We start from the raw sequence: 21,014 nt of genomic DNA, 5'->3' as shown, positions 1-21,014 counted from the left end.
TAATAATAAAAAAGTACTTACTTGCTGTGCGACTTCCGAAAGTTTGAGTCGTTGGTTGCGAGCCTCCACAGCATCTTTAAGCTCCTGCCACCGTTGTAGTAGATCCTCAATGAGAGCACGAAACTCTTCTGACTGTGGGTGTCCCTCGTCAATCAAGTCCTGACCGACTTGAACAACTGACATGATGCGTGGTTCATGGTTCTCAATCTCTACTTGCAGTGACTAATGATATAGGGTGAAAACATAGCAATCATCAGTGCAGAGGCACACTTCACTAGCTGAACAATACAATGATGATGCTGTAGAAACGAAGCATATTGTTACAAAAAGCAGCTACAATCAGGGATTATATGATCTGGGAAACAAATTTTTTAATATCAAACCACAGCCCTGACATAGAAAACAAGCAGAACAGCCAGAGAGTATCTAGGCTACTGGGTCAGCTGCTCTGTTTAATTAGGATGTTTAGGTGATGTGTGGCTTTGGTTGTGAAGAGATCAACTATGAATAACTGGCTGTAAAGTAATGTATCAGATAAAAAAAAAAAAAAAAAAACCAAAAAACAAAAAACAAAAAACCACCACTTCCAAGGTGCCAGTCAGACCTAGCCAAGTCTAGTCTAGCTCAAACTTCCACCTTGTCTAGTCTAGCTCTAATTCACGTCATGTCTAGTTTAACTCACATGATTTTTCTTAATAAGGAGCTGAACACTCAGAAGGCTGTTGCCATAGTTTGTAGCAGTAGCCCGTGGCATCATCTCCTTAATCCACAGTTTTTCGTCCTCCACATCCCTCATGAACTGATGGATGCGCTTCACTTTGTCTAGTGCTGCCCGCCGCAGCATCAGTGGTGCCTGAATCTTGGAAAACCTGCCAGAACCACAAGGCCGTCAATCATTTTTAGGGCAATACTTCAATACTTGATTACTTTTAATAACAGATAAATAATAATAAAAACGACTGAATTTGTAAAGCACATTTCTCAATGTGAATGTCGGCTCAATGCACTACACACGAGACTATAAAGAAACTGATAAATCAACAATTGTTTGACAAGTTTTTATATCAAAGGTTACACCCATACATATCCCTCTTTTCTTTATTCTTTTCTGAATTCAAAATATTCCATGGGCCCACTGGCTTTCCTATCTTCTGATATAGCAGCATAATCATTTTACTGTATTTTTTGTTTCAAAAAACCTAATGTATGACTTCTAAGACCTCACCTCTCTGCCACAAGAGCTCTGCGGGCCTCAATTTCATCAACATGGTCAGGCTCTATGCGACAAAGGTGGCTAGCCTGGGTCTCCAGCTCATTGACCTGCATTTCTTTCATCTTCATTTGCGATTCAAGTTGCTGCAGAAACGACAAAGTCATCATAAAAAAGGAAAGATATCACCTCTCCAAAGGCAAACACCATGCAGTTTTGCAAATGTTACTTGTGTGAGACTCGTCTTCACGTTTTATTGTAGTTAAATACCAAATCAAAACTATAGGAAAGATTTATTGCATGTCTGCATACTAAGAAAACAAAATTATGCACCAGATAGATATCACTGAAAGCACATGTCCTATAGTGAAGTGGCAGTATAGACAGTGAGTTGCAAGTAATTTATCTTGCCTAGAACATAGCATACACAAAGTCCAACCATCTTTCTCCTTTAAATGTGCACTGAAAGATAAATGACAGGAGTTTTCTGACACACAGTCAAGCACACTGCTAGACTACAAAGCTTTCAGCTGATATCATTTTCAACTGCTGATGACAGTCATATTCTGCAATCTCCACATAGACTTAAAGTGGACTTCTAAAGTAGCATTCATCACATTGAAGGTACAATGTATGAAAGAAATATGAAGCTAATTTGTGACACTGAGGTTACAAAGAATTTTTTTGCGAAATCTCTCCAAAAAAGACACTCACATTCTGTTTCTGAACTTGAAGGTTGACTGTAGTCAAGTCCTTGCCAAAGTCTTCTGATGTAATGATCTGTGACTCAAGGGCTGTAACCCAGCCATCCACATCATCACAGCTCTGCTGGTAGAGAATTGACCTGTTGGCATCGAAGAGTTTCTCGCCTTTGGCCTTGGTGGTAGTCTCTAACTCCTGCCACTGTGTGTCAATGTCTGACAGCATTAACTCAATCTGCTCTCGTGTCTCTGGCTTGGCACGCATGATGTCTTCACCTTCCTGAGTGACATACCATACAATAGAGCAGTTAATTTTCTTGCACCCATAAAATAATGCTATCAATAATAATGAATATATCAATTTTTTAAAATGCATTGCTGTCTTCACAAATATGGATTACTATTCCCAAAGAAAATGGCCACAAACTAACCTGCTGGACTCTGTCAAGCCGATCTTTGTTGGCTGCAATTTCAGATTCAAATGCCTGGTGCCGCATGTATTTGCTATGCAAATTCTTTGCATCACGGTATGTTTCATCTTGTGCAGCAGCCATCTTGTCTGCAAGCCAGTCTCGCAACTGCAAGATTGCATGAAACAATGAACACTGCATTCTGCAATCTAATTACATTAGGAACGAAGTGAAGGAAATAGGGGAGTAGGAAGTCATGGAAAGTGTCACAAGAGGGTGTACTGAGTGAAGGCAGAAAAAAAGCTGGAAGGAAATAAAGGGGAGACAAATTCACTAAACTACCAAGCACACTAATGGGACACAATAAGTTAATAAGTTAAAAAGTTTGAATAATTCCAAGAAGAAATGTTTCCCTATGTGATCATTTTTAAACTATGATCTTTCTAAATTAATAGTCCTAGGATTCCAAAAAGAATGCAGAAATATGATAATCATGAGATGTAGCCAGGATAAATACAAGCTTAAAAAAAGAAATAACCAGTTAAGAATGAGTCTGAGAGAAAGACACTGACCTCATCACATTCTTGCAGGAACTGTTGTAATGTTAGCTGATCCTTCAGTCTCTCCAGCTGCTCATCAGCCCGTTGACGGTTGACATTACGCCTGTGTGTGAGTGTATATTTTTCAAAATTTGAATATCCCAACATTTCATAAGCTATGACTATCTTTTATAAAATATATCACTTTAAAATCACATAGAAACTGTTAACGCAATCCAGTTTTGGGTTTTATAAGGTCTTAACAGAAATTAAAAAAATAAACTCAAATATCTTAATAAAAAAATGTAAAGGTGACTAGATGAAATGTTATCAGTGGCCATAGTGAAAATAAACTATTACAATCCTTAAAACACTATAATCAAGTCAACAAATCATACATTTCCCACTTGGCTAATGACTCACCTCTCATTGATGTTTTCAGCCTTCTTGTGAATCTTGTCAGCAGCATAATGGTTCTCATCCATCAGTCTGTTAGCAAACTGAAGAACAGCATTGATCTTCTCATCATTGGCATCCATGGTGGTGATGAATGCCTCATGCCGTTTAATTGCATTTTCAGCTGCTTGCACAGAGTTCTGTATACCAACAGGAAAGCAAAGCATGAAAGTCTCTAACAAAAGAGAACACTGATGTTCTTCATGCACTTTACTAAAAATAATTTAATATGTAAAGACCATCATGGTGTATGAACCATGATGTACATGAACAAATTTGTGGTACAGTACAATGACTAAAATATCACATTAATATGAAAAATTACATTGGCAAGATTTTGTAATTAAGACCTCAATACTTTAGACATGATTTGTGTGCGATAGAATAAAGCCTTTTGAGCTACAAACACTGAGGCATAAATATAACACATGTATCAATGCTGTTAACATTACAGCATCAAGATTAGTACAAGTCCCAGAACCTAAACGTCAAAAAAAAAAAAAAAAAAAAAAAACAAAACAAAAAAACAAACACCCAAACACCACCATTAAATATAGATGACTGAAATGAGCTTGTTATAAAACAAGTGGAGGAATTAAAACAAAAATCTAAGCTCATGGTATTTCTTCAAAATACTGCTTGTATCTTGCTACTGAGGTAGACTAAAGCTTGGTCAGTCTCCAAAGCCTCCTCCCTACAAAGGTTTGAATTATCAAGGCTGCTATGACTATTGAAAATAACTAATCTAAATGACAGTCCCTCAACATCCCTTCAACATTATCCACTCTTGATTTTTAACTATTAACTTTGATGGAAATAAATTCAGTGGAGGAAGATCATGTAAGTTAACATTATCCAAAACTATCCACTCTGTAGATACACACATTCAGCAGGGAACATAATTACATTAGCATAATTTTGAAAGTATGTCTTAATAAAATATATCTAAAAAGCTCATATTGGATGAAATGAAAAACCCTGGTATTTTTTATGCCACCCACCCTTAAAAACAAACAAAAACTCTTTCGACACACCCACATATGACCCAAAAGCTTTTGTTAATGATGCAAAGTGGCAGTCTTCCATTTCTCTATGTGGCCACATGATTATGGTTAGTGAACAACTCTGTGGGCTGAATACTGGAGTGATACATCCCCTGTACAGTAAAATTTTCTGCTACCAAGCAAGCAACATTAGCAAAGTTTACAGTATTAAACAAAAAATTAACTGATGCAGAGGTTTAGCAAATAATATTTTACGGGAAAAGCACTTTCTAATACACAGAATAGGATGGTAAGCACTAAATTAAAAATTGTATAGCAATGACAGCCAGACCAGCACTATATTAAATAACTGAATACATCATGAACTCTAACTATCTTTCCCCACTCCAAATACAAAGTAATACTGGCATCAGTGTGCATGAAAATATGAATCATGGTACAAATAAGAAGCTAGAACAATGTTCATCTGGCAGGGATTTGCTTCAGTGGGCCAAATGTTGGGGAATAACAAAGGTACCTCACTCTGCCTACTATCATGCCTGCCTGAAACATTCCGAAAATACCTTTTGGGGGAAAAAAACTGACACCATCAAGGTAGGGCTGGACCACCAGTCTCACAACCCTTGCGTCGATGTTTTCCCCAGAACGTCTTTAACGGAATTTATGCCAGTCACAGAGTCCCACGTCAAGGAGATCATCATAAACTAACCAAAGAAATCCTGTCCTCTAGACCTGATTCCAATCCATTTCCTCCACAAGTGCTTTGACTTGATTCAAGTGATAACTCACATTATCAATCACTCCTTGTTGACTGACCCATCCTTGACCCCAATATGGTGATAAACCAATCACCCTATTTCCAATCTCCCTTTTCTGTTATTGCTACTCTCAGGTAAACATTAGACTAAGAAACCTATACCTTTTTGAAAACGAGAAAACTTAGCAATAAAAGTAACGAAATTTGCCCTCCCTGGCAAAGCCACGCTGGTGGCTCATTGTACTTTAAGGGTTAACTATTTCTCTAGCTGCAATCTACTTTGCAAATTTATAAAGACCGAGATTTTGTGGGGAATAATTTCAGTATAAATGGTATGAGTACAACTTCTGAATTTAACAATTTCAGGAGACAGAAACTCTGAAATGGCTGAAAAGAAAATGTGCATGTCTGGTTTCTAAGGGTTTTTTAAAAAAAATTAAATGATTAATAACTTTGAACTTGTGTGAATTATCCGTGAATGCATTATGTACAAATATTTAAGAATAACCCAGCTGTATCATACTATTTAGTAAGAATCTGTATGTATAAATCATTGTCAACGTGCATAAAGCAACACAAAACCTTTGAACAGAGACAAATGGGAGGAGGAACACAGTATGGATTATTATAGACTGCTTGTATAATACGGCACAATTCACAGGTACAATGACATTTATTTTAATAAAAAGATGACACGAGGATGACAGGAAATTATGACACAAAAAAGTACAGAACTTTGACAGCAGCTCTAGTCAAGTTATCTTAACAAAGTTTCTGATAACTATAGCAATAACTATTCATCTACACATAACTCTGCATGGCTGTAACAGCATAAGACAGAAATGAAAGTTTAAAACTAAACACTACATGTAGTGTGCAGTCAATAGCTAACAAGTGTTAACAGGTAACATTATACATTTTGCATATGACATCTTATCAGATTTATATCTAAAGTGTTGAATGAATTAACATGTGTATTCTCCCAGTCAGGGAATGAGTGCATTTACACTGAGGGAATGAGTGCAACTTTTAGGCATATGCCTATGGCACCCAAAAAAAAAAAAAAAAAATCACATACAAAGCAGATACAACAGCATTTACTGCTTCAAGGAGTTGGAATAGGAGGGGTTTAACGGGGTAACGACAAGCTTGCAATCAGCTCATGCATCTCTGAAAACACGATGAGGGTCAGCCTGACTGCAACTATTGCATAGCATGCATTTAGTACAAGAAACAAAAATGGAGGATGTAGTGGTGTGTCATGTACACTAAAAGAGAAGACCGAAAGAAGTCTTCAATTACCTGCTTATCAAGCACTCCAACGGTACTCTGTGTGATCAAATATCATAAACCCATTAACCACTCTTACACAAAACATGGCCGATGACAGTGTAAAGCAAAATGACTGGAAAGACTTGAGATGTGTAGATTTTATCCCACACCCTTTAGAGTCAGGATCAAATTACTGAATAGCAACTTTGAAACAAAACATTCACATCTGACTTTTTGAAAACTCCTTAAACCATCTGTTGGTACAGTATGGAACAAATGTGCATAATCTCTAGTCATTCAGCTTTTGATCTGGTAGGAGTTAACATTACATTTACTTTTTTTTTAACACAACCTCCTCTACAAAACTGTGTAACATTAGAATTTTTAACACACATGAACAGTACCATTCACTCTTGTGTTCAAACTTAGAAACTAACTGGTTTTCATATGCAGTAGATCACATCTTGTTCTGGTGTCAAGACACCTACTCCAAGAACCTAATGCTTAGGTAACTGCCATCACCTCTCTAAACACTAATAGCATAAACAGATCTGTCATAAAATTGTAATGACAGAATAATCTTTCCCTGTATTCTTGTCAGGCAAAACCAAACAAAAGACATTTTTCTTATCAAGCCACTAGGCTCATCTCCAAGGAGTCAGAAACAGGTTAAATGTTTTTAGTATTATACCAAAACCTAGCCAATGTACACACTAAATGAACATGCCAACAATTCCCTGGGTTTAAGAAGCTAACTTCTTCTCACTGTATCCTCTACAGACCTGTCTTTTGCTTGACCTTTATTAAACAAAACGTCTTATTTATTAAGTCTGTGAAGTAAATGGTATAAAAGATAATGCCATATTTTTGTTGATTATGGGGTTCAAATGTAAAGAAATAAAAGGCATGAACTTCAACAGCAGTCAGGGATGTGAAAAGGAGGAAACTTGTACTTGGCAGCCGCATGCTCGTTAGATCACACAACCACAGCCAAAGCATGATCACCGTACAGTGAAGTGACTGTCATGATCTGGACTTCCACCCATTTATTAAAAACATGGACGGTTTAATACCAGTGATTTTAAGTGGTAAAAACAGCAGCTCGGTCAATCTTGTGAACCCACACACAACTGGTCAATAACAATTTGTTATTGCAAGTATAAATAACGGAACTGATAAAAACAGTTCTTAGCATGTGTGTATCTTTGTTGGTGGGAAGGGAGGAAATCTAATAATGGGTAACCACACAAACAACTGCAACTGGTAAATGGCATAATGAACGCTCACTGATGGGTGATGGAATTGTGCATGTGTTCACAATCAAGGTTAGGTATAGACTAATAGGGCCACAAAAGACAGGAATGAAACAGTTTTTGTGAAAAGGTGTAGGACAGGTAGGGATTCATGTGGACAAAACTCTGATTTTATTAAACAAAATAGATGCACTAAAACTACTGGTAACATACTTACAGGCACATCCTCTTTTGACAAGAAGTTCTCCTGCTGGTTGAGCAAAACCTCCCCTTGCTTGGCATCTCGCAAGAACATCTGCAAGTGTTGATTACAATTTTTTTCAATTTCGTTCCTTCCAGCAGTTGAACATTAACTAAATTTTAAATGGTGGGTACTAAATGAATAATTAATCACAACATATTTTCTGTCACCTGTCTGTGCTTTCTTTTTCTTTCGCCGACACTATCCTTTCTCTTTTACATCATTTCAACTATGACATCACTCTCCCTCTGTCTTGTCTCAGCTCTGCCCTTATATACCTATCAGAAGACTAAACTTTCCGTGATGCTCCTGTACGGCCAAAGCAATTAGGCACTTTAACCCTAACCAATCAGAAGGTCCAGCTTATCGGCCCTCTACAAAAGCATAGATTTTTACACGGCATAAAGGCTGTGACAAAATAGCTGACTTTGAGGGTCTAATCATTGGAAAAACTAAACCCCAAAGGCTGTCTAAAAATGTTTAAATCTCTCCTTGCCTGCAAGCTGAGACTCTGTGACAGTAGCTGCTGGCGGTTCTCCCACATTTGCAGCAGCTCATGCCAGCCATCATCCAGTGCCTGCAGACGCTGCAGACACAAAAGTAATGTGCAAGGTGCACTTCAAGAAATCCACAATGTATTATTAGCCCTGCTTTGTATTCATTAACCATAGAGAGCAAAAAAATTATTATTTGATTTCAGCTATATCCATTTTGTCTTTTTTTTTGTGTGTGTGTGTGGGGGGGGGGGGGGGGGAATCAAGGGCAGTCTCTCATAAACATCAGACTGATAAAAATTCTGACAATTAAACTACATGTTAAAAGAAGAAAAAAAACCCAAAAACATGACTTTTAGGACACCTGTCTTTTGTCGTACCTGTCTAAGAAACATGTACTGTGGGTCATCCTGGCCCTCTGTGACTTTATCGCCAAATTCTTTAATCTTCGCATACTCTGGAGCATAGGTGTCGATCTCATCTCTGAGCTGCTGGTGCTGGTTCAGCAGTCGTTCAGCATCAGCCAAGCTGTTAGGAATGTCCTCGGAGGCAACAGTGGTCTGTGTGCGTGACAGCCATTGTTGGAAATGATCAAGGCTTCCCAGGAAACGCTGAAGCTCCCCGGCCTCACCCAGTTTCTCATCACGCTCTTTGAGCTGTCATCAAAAGCAATATCAGAAACTCAATGATCTACAACAGTTTCAGATGCACACAGTCCTACAAAAGTATAAAGGTGTTTGTCTATACAAGTCACAAAAAAATACAGATTGAATATTGGGGTTGTATGTGAGGAAGGAGAAGGGAAGTGGAAAAAATGAGATACTAGGCAGGATCAGCACATTACCATGTCCTTGAGATCCATCCAGACGTTGTTAATCTCTGCGATCTTCTCACGAATAGCTTGTGCTTCCTCTGGTTTCTGTTCTTCCAGTCGTTCAGCCTCATTCTGCAGGGACTCCAGCTGCAAATTATAACAAAATGACTTGAGAAAATGTTACCTAGATGCACCTTTCACTGGAAGAATTTGATACAAAAGATGTTGAACAAAGCAAGCATAAGGTGAGGCTCATAGGGAAGCTCAGAAAACTGATAAGCAGAAACACCTTGGGGGTGGGGGTGGCTGCAAGAAGGGTGGGGGGGGACACCGACCTTAGCCTGGATTGCTGCCAAGTCACGCTCCATAGTGCTGAGACGTCGCTGCAGAGTCATGACACCAGCAAGATCATTACCAAGTTCATCTGTTGATTCTATGAGCTTAGCTTTCTCATGGATCCATCCCTACCAAAAGAAAAAAGCATGACTGCAATTATTGATTTGAAGAATATGGAAACAAACGTACTTATATATATTTAAGTTCTGTTTATATTTTTGTATTCTCAAGCCACAAAGGGCAGTCAGAAAAATGACCCAGAAGTGAATGGTATAAACTCAGACTTACAATTGTTTCATTGCACTCTATATTGAAGTTCTGGAAACCATGAGCAACAGTGATCTCATCTCGCTTTTGGTCAACCATTTCTCTCAGGTTATTCCATCTGAAAGCATGAAACAGTATAGAGATTAGCTTCAGGATAGCTCTGACAACTATGACTTTTGGTCTGATCATTTTCTTTTCAGCAGACGTGAGAAAAACATTACCATTATGTACAAGTTCTGTTACTACTTAAACACATGGAAAAGGCTCACGTTGAGTTCAACTGGTTCTGACGCTGAACCACCTCAGCAGCATTAGGATGTTCAACCTGCAGCAGCTGTCGAGCAAGCTGGTTCACTACAGCAACCTTGGAAGCTGTGGCATTCATCTCGTGGTCAAAGCTGTCAAAGCGGTGCTTCATGATGGCCAGCTCCTCCACATCATCTGTCACTACAATGGTGGTGAGGAACTTTTCCTGTTCACACGAATCAAGGGATGTGTTAAAGCATGACATGATCTGTGAAGGTATTTTGTTTGTTTTTTTAAAAAGATTTTTATTGTTTTTTTTTTCTTTTTTTTTTTTTGAACAGCATCATCTAAACACAAACTTATCACACACCTTCTCATCTATCCAGGTCTCTACACCATCAGATTCATTGAAAAGCTTGTAGAGGGATAGGGCATCAATAAGCCGCTGTTTGCGGAGCTTTGCAAGGTCCAGCAAGTCCTGATACCGTTTGTCAATGCTGGATAGTCTGCCTTGGACATCTGCAGACTCCCGGTCCTTCAGAAGAAAACAATATTCTATGACACAATACCATTTAAAGAAAAAAGGAATGTAATTTTCCCAAGCAAATAATAAGATGCAATTTCTTAAGCATCTAACACAATGCTTTCACTTCCAACAGTCAGGATTAGTTGGCTATGTGGTGAACTGGCAAAGGAGAGCACAAAGTACAGAAAGTTCTCACTTAACTACTTCCTTGTTTAATGACTGCACGGAGTTAAGACCAGCTCTCTGATTTGTCAGTATTGTCAAGAACAAAGCATCTCATCTCATATCAGCCTTTTCAGTCTCAATCTTGTTCCCACTGTTAGTGTTATAAATGGTTTAAAGGTAACATTAAAACAATATGTGAAGATGGCTGATACAAACCCACTAACAGTACTTTATGCCTATAATATTGGTTAAGGGTGGCTACATGCTTACTGACCGAAACAGAACTTGCATGCTAAGCAACCAGGGGCTGTAAAGGCACATAAGATAAACCTTACAGATGTATGTGACTGACCTGATCACCTAGACCAGCAGCTTGTTCATGAAGTCCCTCAATCACATTCTGATAGCTCTTTAACTCCTCTGTCACTTCCTGCAAATACAAAGACGAAAGCCTTAAACATACAATGTGCTTTCCTACAAATGCAAAAGACTAAAGTTTTAACTACTAAGTTAATGCAAAAGGGCAGCTGTTATTACACAAATGAACACAGTTTTAAGTTTAAAGTCTTGCAATGTCTTTGTATTATTTTTCACGCACGATTTGTTTTGAAGGTTCTTATTACTGTCAATAAAATACTTATGTGAAGCTAAAATCCTTGCCTTGTGTTTCTTAAGAAGAGATTGCACTCCAGCTTCATCCTTGCCAACATCTTTGCTGGACACAATTCGCAATGTATCCACAAGCCAGGCATCCACATCATCAGCATCTGCAAAGAACTGAACAACAAAATCCACCATAAAATTATCAAGTGTAAGATCTTTTATTTACCTCATTCAAAAATAGCTGCCAAAATTTGCAGGATAACAAAGTTCATAACTGTCAGAAGCATGTGTCCAAACATCTTAAAATATTGCTGTCACATGGGTGTGCATGTAAGTGTGCTTCTTCGTATATTCCTTTTGCAGGGTGTGTAGGAGAGAGAAAAGCTTGTGCTGGTGGATTGTAATGTCTGAACAAGTGCTTGCCTGAAAGGACTCCGAGGAGCACAGACAGTGAAATGGAATGTTCCCACTTTCTGAACAACTCCTGCCATCCAACAAACCTGATAAAAGTCAACAGCCTCATTAAGGCGCCTCTTACGGTAGGTTGCCAGATCAATAAGACTTTCCCACTGCTGGTTGATCTCATCAATACGTTCTTGAATTTTCTCTGCTCCGAAATTGCCAGCCTCAATCAAATCTGTGCTGGCCTGAATAACTGATTGCAGGTGAGAATGGCGAGCCTGCATTTCATCCTCCATGGCCTGAAATAACCACACATTAGTTCTTCTAAAGCAGAAGAAGGCAAAAGTAAAAGTGTCGTTCTTGTTGGGAGAAAAAAAATCCAGGGAAGGGAAAAGAGGTGGAATGAGAGAAAAAAGAATGTCTTCTAAGTCATCAGATTAACATTTTATCTGATAAGATGCAAGACTAAGGAAGCAAAAATATTGACATTAAAAATTATCTGACATAAAAAAAAAAAATTGCAGTCAGAAACCTTTATCATTTTCTAAGTAAGTGTTACACAAAACAATGAGAAGTCTGTGTCTTCAGTGTCTAACCTTGTGCTTGCTGAGCAGAAGGTTAACACTGGTGAGGTCATGGCCAAGATCTGGTGAAGACATAAGTTGCTCCTTTTCACGAATCCAGCCTTCCTCATCTGCCATGTCCCAGTAAAACTGCCAGAGTGTGCGCGATTCCTCTAGTCGCTTGCGGCGTGATTCTGCTAGTTCACATAATTCTTCATACGATTGTTTCAGCGTTGACATTCGGTCCTGGATGATATCTGGATCACATGGTCTGTAACCTAGACAAAAGCAGTTTCAAGCAGTTTTAAATGTTTCCAAAGTTATTCAAGTCATGTGCTTATGTAAATTGGGAGGAAGTCAACAAGACTGTTGATCTGCACAATTTGAAGGGATTAAGGGGGGGAATAGGTTTCCTCAGATGGTTAGATATGAATCCGGAATCATCTCTCAAAAAGCCATTTTGAAGACATTTTAGTATTTAAAAAAAAAGTTTATTTGTTCCTATGTTAAGAAAACTTTTTGAAGGGCAAGAGTGGCAAAAATTGTAAATATATTCTGCCAAAAGTGGCTTGAAAAATCTTTTACCTACTACACTGAATACTACTAACCTCCAACATCAGCAAAGTCATCGTCAATGAAAACTTGAGCTTGGGTGTTGACAGTCTTGACCCGCTCTCCCACAACATGAACATCAGCCTCAAGAAGAGAATGCTTCTGTAGAAGATCTTCCACACCCATAAGGTGTTTGCCATAGTCCTCTGACATTAGTCGAGCCTGTAATATCATGGCACATAACAGCCTTTGATTACCATAAAGCCTTTACTACAAATTATGGACATTTCAATAAAATTTTACTTGTCCATAACATAAGTCATAAAAAAACAACAACAACCAAACAAACAAAAAAGGAGTAAGTAGACACTAATCATACACACCTTTCAATGAGAAGTATAATTTACCTTTATTTCTTCCATCCAGTCCAAGATGTAAAGCATCTCCTGGAATATCTTATGTAGATTATGTGTATGTTCCAGGCGCATGCGACGAGCCCGCAGAAGTTCTAATAGGTAGTTCCACAACCGCATGACATTGTCTTTCCTATCACAAAGGCAAGTCTATAAATAAGGCAACATTTCTGGTTTAAAATGCCAACAGAAAAGAATCAAGTGAAAAAAAAAAAAGAGAGACTGATAATAAGAATTCTTTGTTATCTTATCCTCCTTCATTATGGGGAAAAAAGAAAAGAAAAGCTACACACCTTGCACTGATTCTGTCGATATCATGGTAGTTTTCCTGATCAAGCTCTGAGGCCACTGCTACAACTGCAGATACCCGTTCCTCATAAGCATTTATATCTGTTTCAATGGCTTCGTGTTTCTTAGTGGCAGCTTCCACAGCAGCAAGGTCAGTTCCAAAGTTGTCTTGAGACACAAGCCGCTGGTTTTCGCTCAGCCATGTTCGCGCATTCCTGCCTTGCGATCAAACCTTGCTGCTAGCTGTTCAAGTTTCTCTTGTCTGTGCAAACACAAGGCAACAAGTTTCTTAAAAAAAATAACTTTATGAAGTTGGTAAATAATCAATTAAATACTTAATTTTCTTTTACTTTAATTCATTACAGTTCAGCTGATTATTTGTATTTGAAAAATACATTTACTCAGTTTCTAAGAAAGAAACTGAACAATGTTCATGAAACCAAGTAATCTGAGATTTTGGAATGCTCATAATAGGACAAGCCCAGTATTTTGAAAATATAGTCCTCATATTTGCTCTTCAAAAAACTTGATATTAAAAAAAAAATCTAGAAAGAGCACTTAGATAATACCAAAAAGCATCGTCAAACATTGAGATCACCTGATCAGTTCTTCTCGAAGTGCCAGTTCTCGTTCGTGTTCAGCTTTTTCCAGTCGTTCCCAGGCCTTGTTAATATCTGAGATAAGGCGGCCTTCTCGTGGAAGATAGATGCGTTGGTTGTTAGCCCTCATTTTGCTTTGGATTGTAAACAGCAGGACCTCCAAGTTCCCCTTCTCATCAAACCTGAGTCAAAGGTAAACTACATTGATTTCCTTCCTTCTGGGAACTGTTTTGATTCCATCCATATTCACTGTCTTTATAAAGTATGTTTCTCATTTATAACCCAGTTAATCAAGTTGGGCATAACATACAGATAATATAAAAATCAAAAACAAAAATCAAAACTAAGAACCAATAGTCAAAAGGTCAACAAAGTTATTAAAATTTCCAAGACAAACTTATTATAAAACTGCAAAACACACTACTCAAAAACAGGCTCACTTTGGTGGTTTCTCGACAATTCTGTAAGTGTTAAATGCTGCAAGCTGCTGTTGGACACCAGTCAATGAGTTTGCAAACTGACGATCTCTTAGGATGACAATTGTCTGCTCAATCCATTCCAACAGATCTGATGTCAGAGACTCATACTGCTCAATCATGTTCTCCATGCCAATGGCATTGTCAATGACCTGCAAAAGGTTTGATGATGTGAGAACGCAATGCCATCTATGTAAAGAAGATCATTATCATTCGAAAAAATTTACATCTCAAGGATTAAAGAAGTCTTTTTCTTTTTCCTATTCACCCCCAGTGGAGCATAGGGCCACAACTACACCATGCAATCAGATCTGGTTCTGGGCGTCCCTCTCCAGTTGGGACCATGTCATGCCAGCTGCCTCTGCCTCTGACCGATCTCCTGCATGTCTGTCTGGGACTCCCAACCCTACGCCTCCCCTGTGGGTTCCAGCCCAGAGCTTGTCTCATTAAACTGTCGGCCGGTTTTTGCAAGGTGTGACCGATCCAGCCCCACTTCCACTTCTTGATTTCTTGACTGGCAGGTGTTTGGTTGATTCTCTCCCACAGGGTTTGAGATCTTCTCGGGCTATCTGATGTTGAGGATGTGGCTTAGACATCTGTCAGATATCTGAATCTTGTTGGTGATGGTGTTTGTCACACACCATGTCTCAGATCCATAAAAAAGAACTGATTTAACAATTGCATTGAAGATGCAGATATTAGTGTGTAGAGATAATCAAAGAAGTGGTACAAAACAATACTGTGTGCACATGAACTAGCAACATCTAAATGTGAAGTTAAAAATTAAAAAAAAGTGGGAAACTAACCTTTCCAATACGTTTTCCCTGCACAGAATCTGCCTTCATCTTGGAGAAGTAGTGATAGTATGTGACAACATAGGTGATGATGGACTTCTCGTCTGGGTACTCAACATTCACATCTGCAATCACAGAAGCTCTACACATGAAGTCCTCCTTTATCTTGCAAAGTCTCAAGACTTCTAGGCACACCTATGTTCCCCAGTATCAGCAGTTACATGCTACCTGTAGTTACAGCAGGTTTTCTTAATGTGATATTCTATGTGCTAGATATGCAAGCAACCAGACAGGCTCTAAATGTACTGACACTAACAAAGATGATATCCACTCTCATTTCTAGGTGGAAGAGAACACTGTGTGCTGAATAGCATGGGTGTGGTGTCTGATTTTGTAGATTCAGGCATTAGAACTACAAACTGTACTTTATATGAATGCTTTTCTCCTTTATCTTGGACTAAGCAGTATGCTGAAATCATAAACTTTTAATGTTTTCAACCAATGATGTCACTGCTTTTATGGCGTACAGATCTGAGCCATTTTAATCTGATGACTGGGAAAAAACCTCCACCAGACTCTGGGCATCTGTTGCCCTTTATTCCACACTATCATATCTTATTTCTCCCACTTGATGTCTTCTGCGTTGCCCTCTACTGCGAAGTGCATTAAACTAGCTGCCCAGAGAGGCAAGGTGTTATATAAATGCTCTTTTTTAAATTCTTTATTATTACAATTAAGAAATTAAAGTCATCAAAACGATAGTTATTTGGCAGACCAAAAAATTCCCTGCAAATTTTAAGTTATTTTAGGATTTGCTATTGTTTCACTATTGTCCATCCTTTGAGTGGTTTTAACTGATCACCATTTTAACTGATCACCAGATAAAGTGGCCTGCCAGTGGAGCTGGCCAGCCAGCACCTGTTGTTGGGAAGGAACCGGACTAGTCGCAGCAGCAGCCATGGTGAACCATCTGTGATGGTTGTGAGATGCATTCTCCAGGTCCTGTAAGTAATGGCCTGTCCTATGATTATGTTCACCATCCAGTGCTTTCTCTGTCTCGAGATGCCTTCCTTCAATAGAGCCTAGACAACGTATCATGATGCTGAGCAATAAGGCTGAACCAGCCAAGCGTGCATCATTTCATTATTTCACTAGGTGCATTCTTTTACCTTGCCACAATAGTGTAGCGATCAGACATTCCATATGCCAATAGTTCTATTAGTGCAACTGATGATGATCTGGCTCCAGCAATACACTTTCTGCTCTATCCTTTCTGGAGTGTCATAGGGCGCACGGTCATTGGTGATCCAGGCTTCGACTGATCTGGCAAGATGTTACTTCTGCTTTGTCTAATCTCTGGGCTTGTATGCTTAGTGGCACCCGTCTCCTCTCCAAACACCACCACCATTTATGTGGTGTGAATACCTTGTCTGTCCTCTTAGATGCCAGACATATCGTGTTCCAGAAAACCAGCAAACTAGGTGAAGGTCATATACCTATTCTTAATGAACCATTGATCAGACTGGCAAACCAGAGTTGGACACCCTTAATTCTACATGGCACCCTCCCCCCCTTTCTTTTCGCAATACAGATGAAACATTTTCCCTTTTGGATATCCTTCATAAACCAAAAACTCAGATGTTCCTAGTATTATATGCCTAGTATTATACTTCAAATCTTGTGGGAAGGAACAATGAAAGAACTGCACAGCATTTTACCCAAGTCAAGACCCATCAAGCTATTATTAATATAATAATAGCTTAAATTCATACTTTAGTTTTATACACATTCATGTGATATGTCATATATGCCCACTTTAGTCATGTCTGCCATGTTGATGTATCCCTTACCTTCAGCTTCAAGAAGGCTGGTGAGACCCAACTTTTCCTCTGCTACAGTGAAAGCACTCTTTAGGTTATGAATGGCGTTGGATTTATGCAGTTTGTCATACTGGATCAGATCCGGTCTACAACAAATTAATTTTCAGCATTGGGTAAGGTAAGTGAAAAAATGTGTGCCTAAAAAAAAATAACCTTGATCATATTGCTACAATATTAACATTCCACTTTGTACCTAATCTGCATTTAATCTTGCCATGGGTCATGTAACAAATGCTTAATTGTGCAGTTTCTGTCTGCTGTTAGGCACTTCACCGGAAAAGAAAAAACCTTAAAAAATCATATTAGCCATTAGTATAGTGTTACAATTCTTTTAAATAATGTTTAATAATAACAAGATGAGGGGGGAAGTGTTTCTGTTGTAGTTCAACTGTTACAAATTAACTTGTTTCAGACTCACAGCAAATCAAGAGCCTGGGAAGCAGATTATTTATATGCCTTGTAACATCAATATGAAAAAAGATAATTAATGCATAGAAATTAAAAAAACAAAGGGCATAAGTAATTCTGAGAATGCAGTTTTTAACAGGCTTAGACCATTTCAGAGTGGCTTTAAAGTCTTAAGTGACATGTTGCATAATGCTCTCCTGAGCCTTCAGGGCTATGGCCTTTTCATCTGACATCCTGGTAGGGCGGCAATGGGAATTACAAACAAGGGGACAAACCAGAGGTAAATGTCTCTCCAAACTATCTGACAAAACCTTTGGCCAGAAATGAACCCTTCAGGTTTTGTGCCAGTGCATATTATATAATTTTCTGTCATTACAGCAACTGCCAGCCAGGATGATTATTTTCCTGTTCTTTGGTGCAAAGTGTCTGCCCACCACCACCACACATAATTAGAATGAGGGGTGGGTGGGTGCGACTCTTACTTTGTATAGAACAATAGGCTGACACTTGACAGGATGTAAACAAATGCTGTAATTTTTGCAAGCTTTTCTTCAACATAATAAATACTGGGTTATTAAAAGGTAAAAACTATTCTCTAGCAAAAACTTCACTCTCTACACTGGTAATTCCCAATGAAGCTTTTAAAACTTGAATTTTGACATTTGCTTTAAACATAGGTTCAACTGATGTATAAAAAAAAAAACAAAAATAAATTTACACAGAAAAATGCACATAATACAAATTTTTAATACAATATAAATATTTTGCTTGTACATGCTTGTGTATGTAATAAGTAAAACATTTTTTTTTTGTAAAAGGAGGAATTCAATAAGAAAAGAGGAAGAATTTGTATACAGATATACAGGCAAGATAACTTTAACTTGGGAGGTGGCAAGCTAAACAATTCTGTGAAATAAGGTGTCAAACTTTAAAAAAGACTTCTTACATGACTTAATAAAAAGAAAGAAGAAAAATAAGCCCACAAACAACAGTTTTTTTAAACTTTCCAATTCAAAAATCAGTGTTTAACCTTATACATTTTTTTAAACTGTCTATTTAGATGGAAAACTATTGACTATACCTTTCACTCGAATGTGCAGGGATATTAAAGTAAAAAGAAGACAATCCAATCACAATACATTTACAGGCTTTTACTGAAACATCCCATGCCAATAATTTACAAAGCATTACTGCATTTAGCATGGCCTGCAGTTCAGAAAAAACACCATGATAAAGAAAATTAACTTTCTAGACATGCTTTAATTCTAAATGTTTTTAAGATCATATTGCTGCCATTTTGTGAGGTTTAATTATTATGATCTGTTTATTAAGATCTACCACCGAAGACAAGCAGCTCACTCACTCACCTGTGTTTGTGAATGATGGCATTGAATGCAAGACCGTCACGCCAGCTGGTGGTGAAGTTTCTGACGTTGACATTGGCATATCCCGCTGTTTTCATTTGGCACCATAGCAACAGAGCATCTTTGGCAGATTTGGTCTCACTGTTGTCTACCTCTTCAATCATGATGTCTTGGATCTGAGTACAAAGTTAACTCCGATGTTAAACTAAATATATTTGCTATGTACTTGTAGATAATGCATACTGCATATGTTGGCATAATTTTTTTCCCACTAAACTGAGCAACACGTCTGGTTTTCCTACTGGGGTGAAATATACTGTAGAACTTAACTCTTTTTTTTATACATCAATTAGCTTATAACAAAATTAGTTTTGTGTTATCTCACTTAAAAACAGCAGTTTCCAAGTGAAGATTTACTGTATTGACAGGAGTTCACCTAAACAGGAAAGCCAATTAATCACTGATCTTCCCATTTGTAATAACTTTCCCCTATACACACACGTATGAAGGGGGAAAAAAAAACCAAAACTGACAGCTCAAAAATTTGTAGTGAATATGAAATTGGTCAACATTTGTGCATACCTGGAACCTAAGGATTATGGTCCAGATAAGACCTAAGGTAAGACGGGCATTGCCATCAACAATGTCATGAGCACCCATGTTTTCTAGGTGTACCCGCTGCTCATGAAGAAAAGTCAAAGCTTTGTCCACATTCTCCAAGCAATGGATGCGCATCTTTCCTTTGGTTGGCCTTGGCTAAAAAAGTATACATAAAAATTAAAAAAAGTAAAAAACAATCTTTTAAGAAATGCGTCTTGTAAAGATGAAGTGATAATAAAATTTGATAATGCACACCATAAGAATTATACTTGCTTTTATAGCAATTAAAACCCCAGCATCATCAATTAGAAATTTTATTTAATGTGCATGAGAGACTAATAACTTCTTTAACTGTATAAGGTATCTACATAATAAATTTTACCTAACAATGATCTGCTGAGACAATTTCTGATGAAAGATAACTGTGTCAAATAAACATACCAGTCTTTCCCCTGACAAGACTTCCAGCAGCTTGATCAGCATCTTGCCATCACGAAGGTCAACATAGAGATCACTTATCTTGCAGTTGACACGAATGAGGTGAGAGTTGACCCATTTTTGGAATGTCTTTTTTTGTACAATTTCTCTTTCATCTATCAAAATAAAATAAATATTCATTGATTTGTATAATATTTCTAAAGACCAACTATAAAAAAGACAAGACAACCTGCACATTTTTAACTGACTGTACAGCTGGAATACTAAATGGTAATAGCACTGAATTCTGCAGAAAGATCTCCCCATTAAAATATGTAGCCTGCAACAGATGACTTTATGACATGCTCAACTGAAAATAATTTTAAAATGACAAGATATCTGTATGATTTTTAGCATTTGTTTTATTATTCTTTTATTTATAGCCTTTAATTTAAATTTTCAATTAAGGAAAATGTACCTAAGTTAACCATTTAATTGGTCCAATCTATAATGCCTATGCATTCCACTTAAATTCAATGTCTCTAAGTGTTTGTTAATGTGCATGTGTTAATTGGATTCAGATCCTCACTGATTTTTAAAGCACGAAAAAGTGAGTTCAATGAAAGTTTTTAAAGCCCTTTCTACATTGATATTGTGCTTTCTTCATGTTAAAAACATGCCCTACACTGGTGTGCCTGATCTGTCCCATCCCCATTGTCAAGTGTCAGACAAGCAAAGACAGCAACTATTTATCACCCTTATCACTACTTTAGTACTAGTCAGGTTAGTGCTGAAATTTTGTCATGAACAGTCATAGCACCAACAAAAGCAGTCACAGGGGGCATCTCGTGTCTGCTTGAATTGTCACAGTGAAAATAGCACTGAGAAAGAAATGGAAAACAAGCATGCTTTCTCAGTATACTTTTTTTTTATCTTAGAGCTTTATTCCTAGTCTCCTTTCAGC

The 21,014-nt window shown here is 37.9% G+C and overlaps 1 protein-coding gene across 1 annotated transcript in view; it reads right to left on the bottom strand.

Annotated features, from left to right (window-relative positions):
* The window catches only part of LOC112570633 (spectrin beta chain-like), a 44,321-nt gene that overhangs the window by 15,469 nt on the left and 7,838 nt on the right, over window positions 1-21,014 (bottom strand). Inside the window, 31 exon segments of the mRNA XM_025249171.1 lie at window positions 22-222; window positions 683-869; window positions 1,226-1,356; window positions 1,925-2,191; window positions 2,343-2,489; window positions 2,894-2,984; window positions 3,284-3,456; window positions 6,380-6,406; window positions 7,820-7,897; window positions 8,340-8,429; window positions 8,718-8,993; window positions 9,182-9,298; window positions 9,487-9,615; window positions 9,776-9,872; window positions 10,024-10,226; window positions 10,371-10,535; window positions 11,044-11,121; window positions 11,352-11,468; window positions 11,795-11,995; window positions 12,293-12,537; window positions 12,868-13,033; window positions 13,219-13,357; window positions 13,518-13,716; window positions 13,719-13,774; window positions 14,111-14,293; window positions 14,552-14,739; window positions 15,394-15,506; window positions 17,232-17,347; window positions 19,037-19,209; window positions 19,616-19,789; window positions 20,075-20,226. Of these exon segments, the coding sequence (XP_025104956.1) occupies window positions 22-222; window positions 683-869; window positions 1,226-1,356; window positions 1,925-2,191; window positions 2,343-2,489; window positions 2,894-2,984; window positions 3,284-3,456; window positions 6,380-6,406; window positions 7,820-7,897; window positions 8,340-8,429; window positions 8,718-8,993; window positions 9,182-9,298; window positions 9,487-9,615; window positions 9,776-9,872; window positions 10,024-10,226; window positions 10,371-10,535; window positions 11,044-11,121; window positions 11,352-11,468; window positions 11,795-11,995; window positions 12,293-12,537; window positions 12,868-13,033; window positions 13,219-13,357; window positions 13,518-13,716; window positions 13,719-13,774; window positions 14,111-14,293; window positions 14,552-14,739; window positions 15,394-15,506; window positions 17,232-17,347; window positions 19,037-19,209; window positions 19,616-19,789; window positions 20,075-20,226 (4,679 nt within the window).

This window comes from Pomacea canaliculata, linkage group LG8 (assembly GCF_003073045.1).
Source record: "Pomacea canaliculata isolate SZHN2017 linkage group LG8, ASM307304v1, whole genome shotgun sequence".
Taxonomy (NCBI): Eukaryota; Metazoa; Mollusca; class Gastropoda; order Architaenioglossa; family Ampullariidae; genus Pomacea; species Pomacea canaliculata.
Note: the sequence above shows the minus strand (reverse complement) of the source record. Positions and strands in the feature narration are given on the sequence as shown.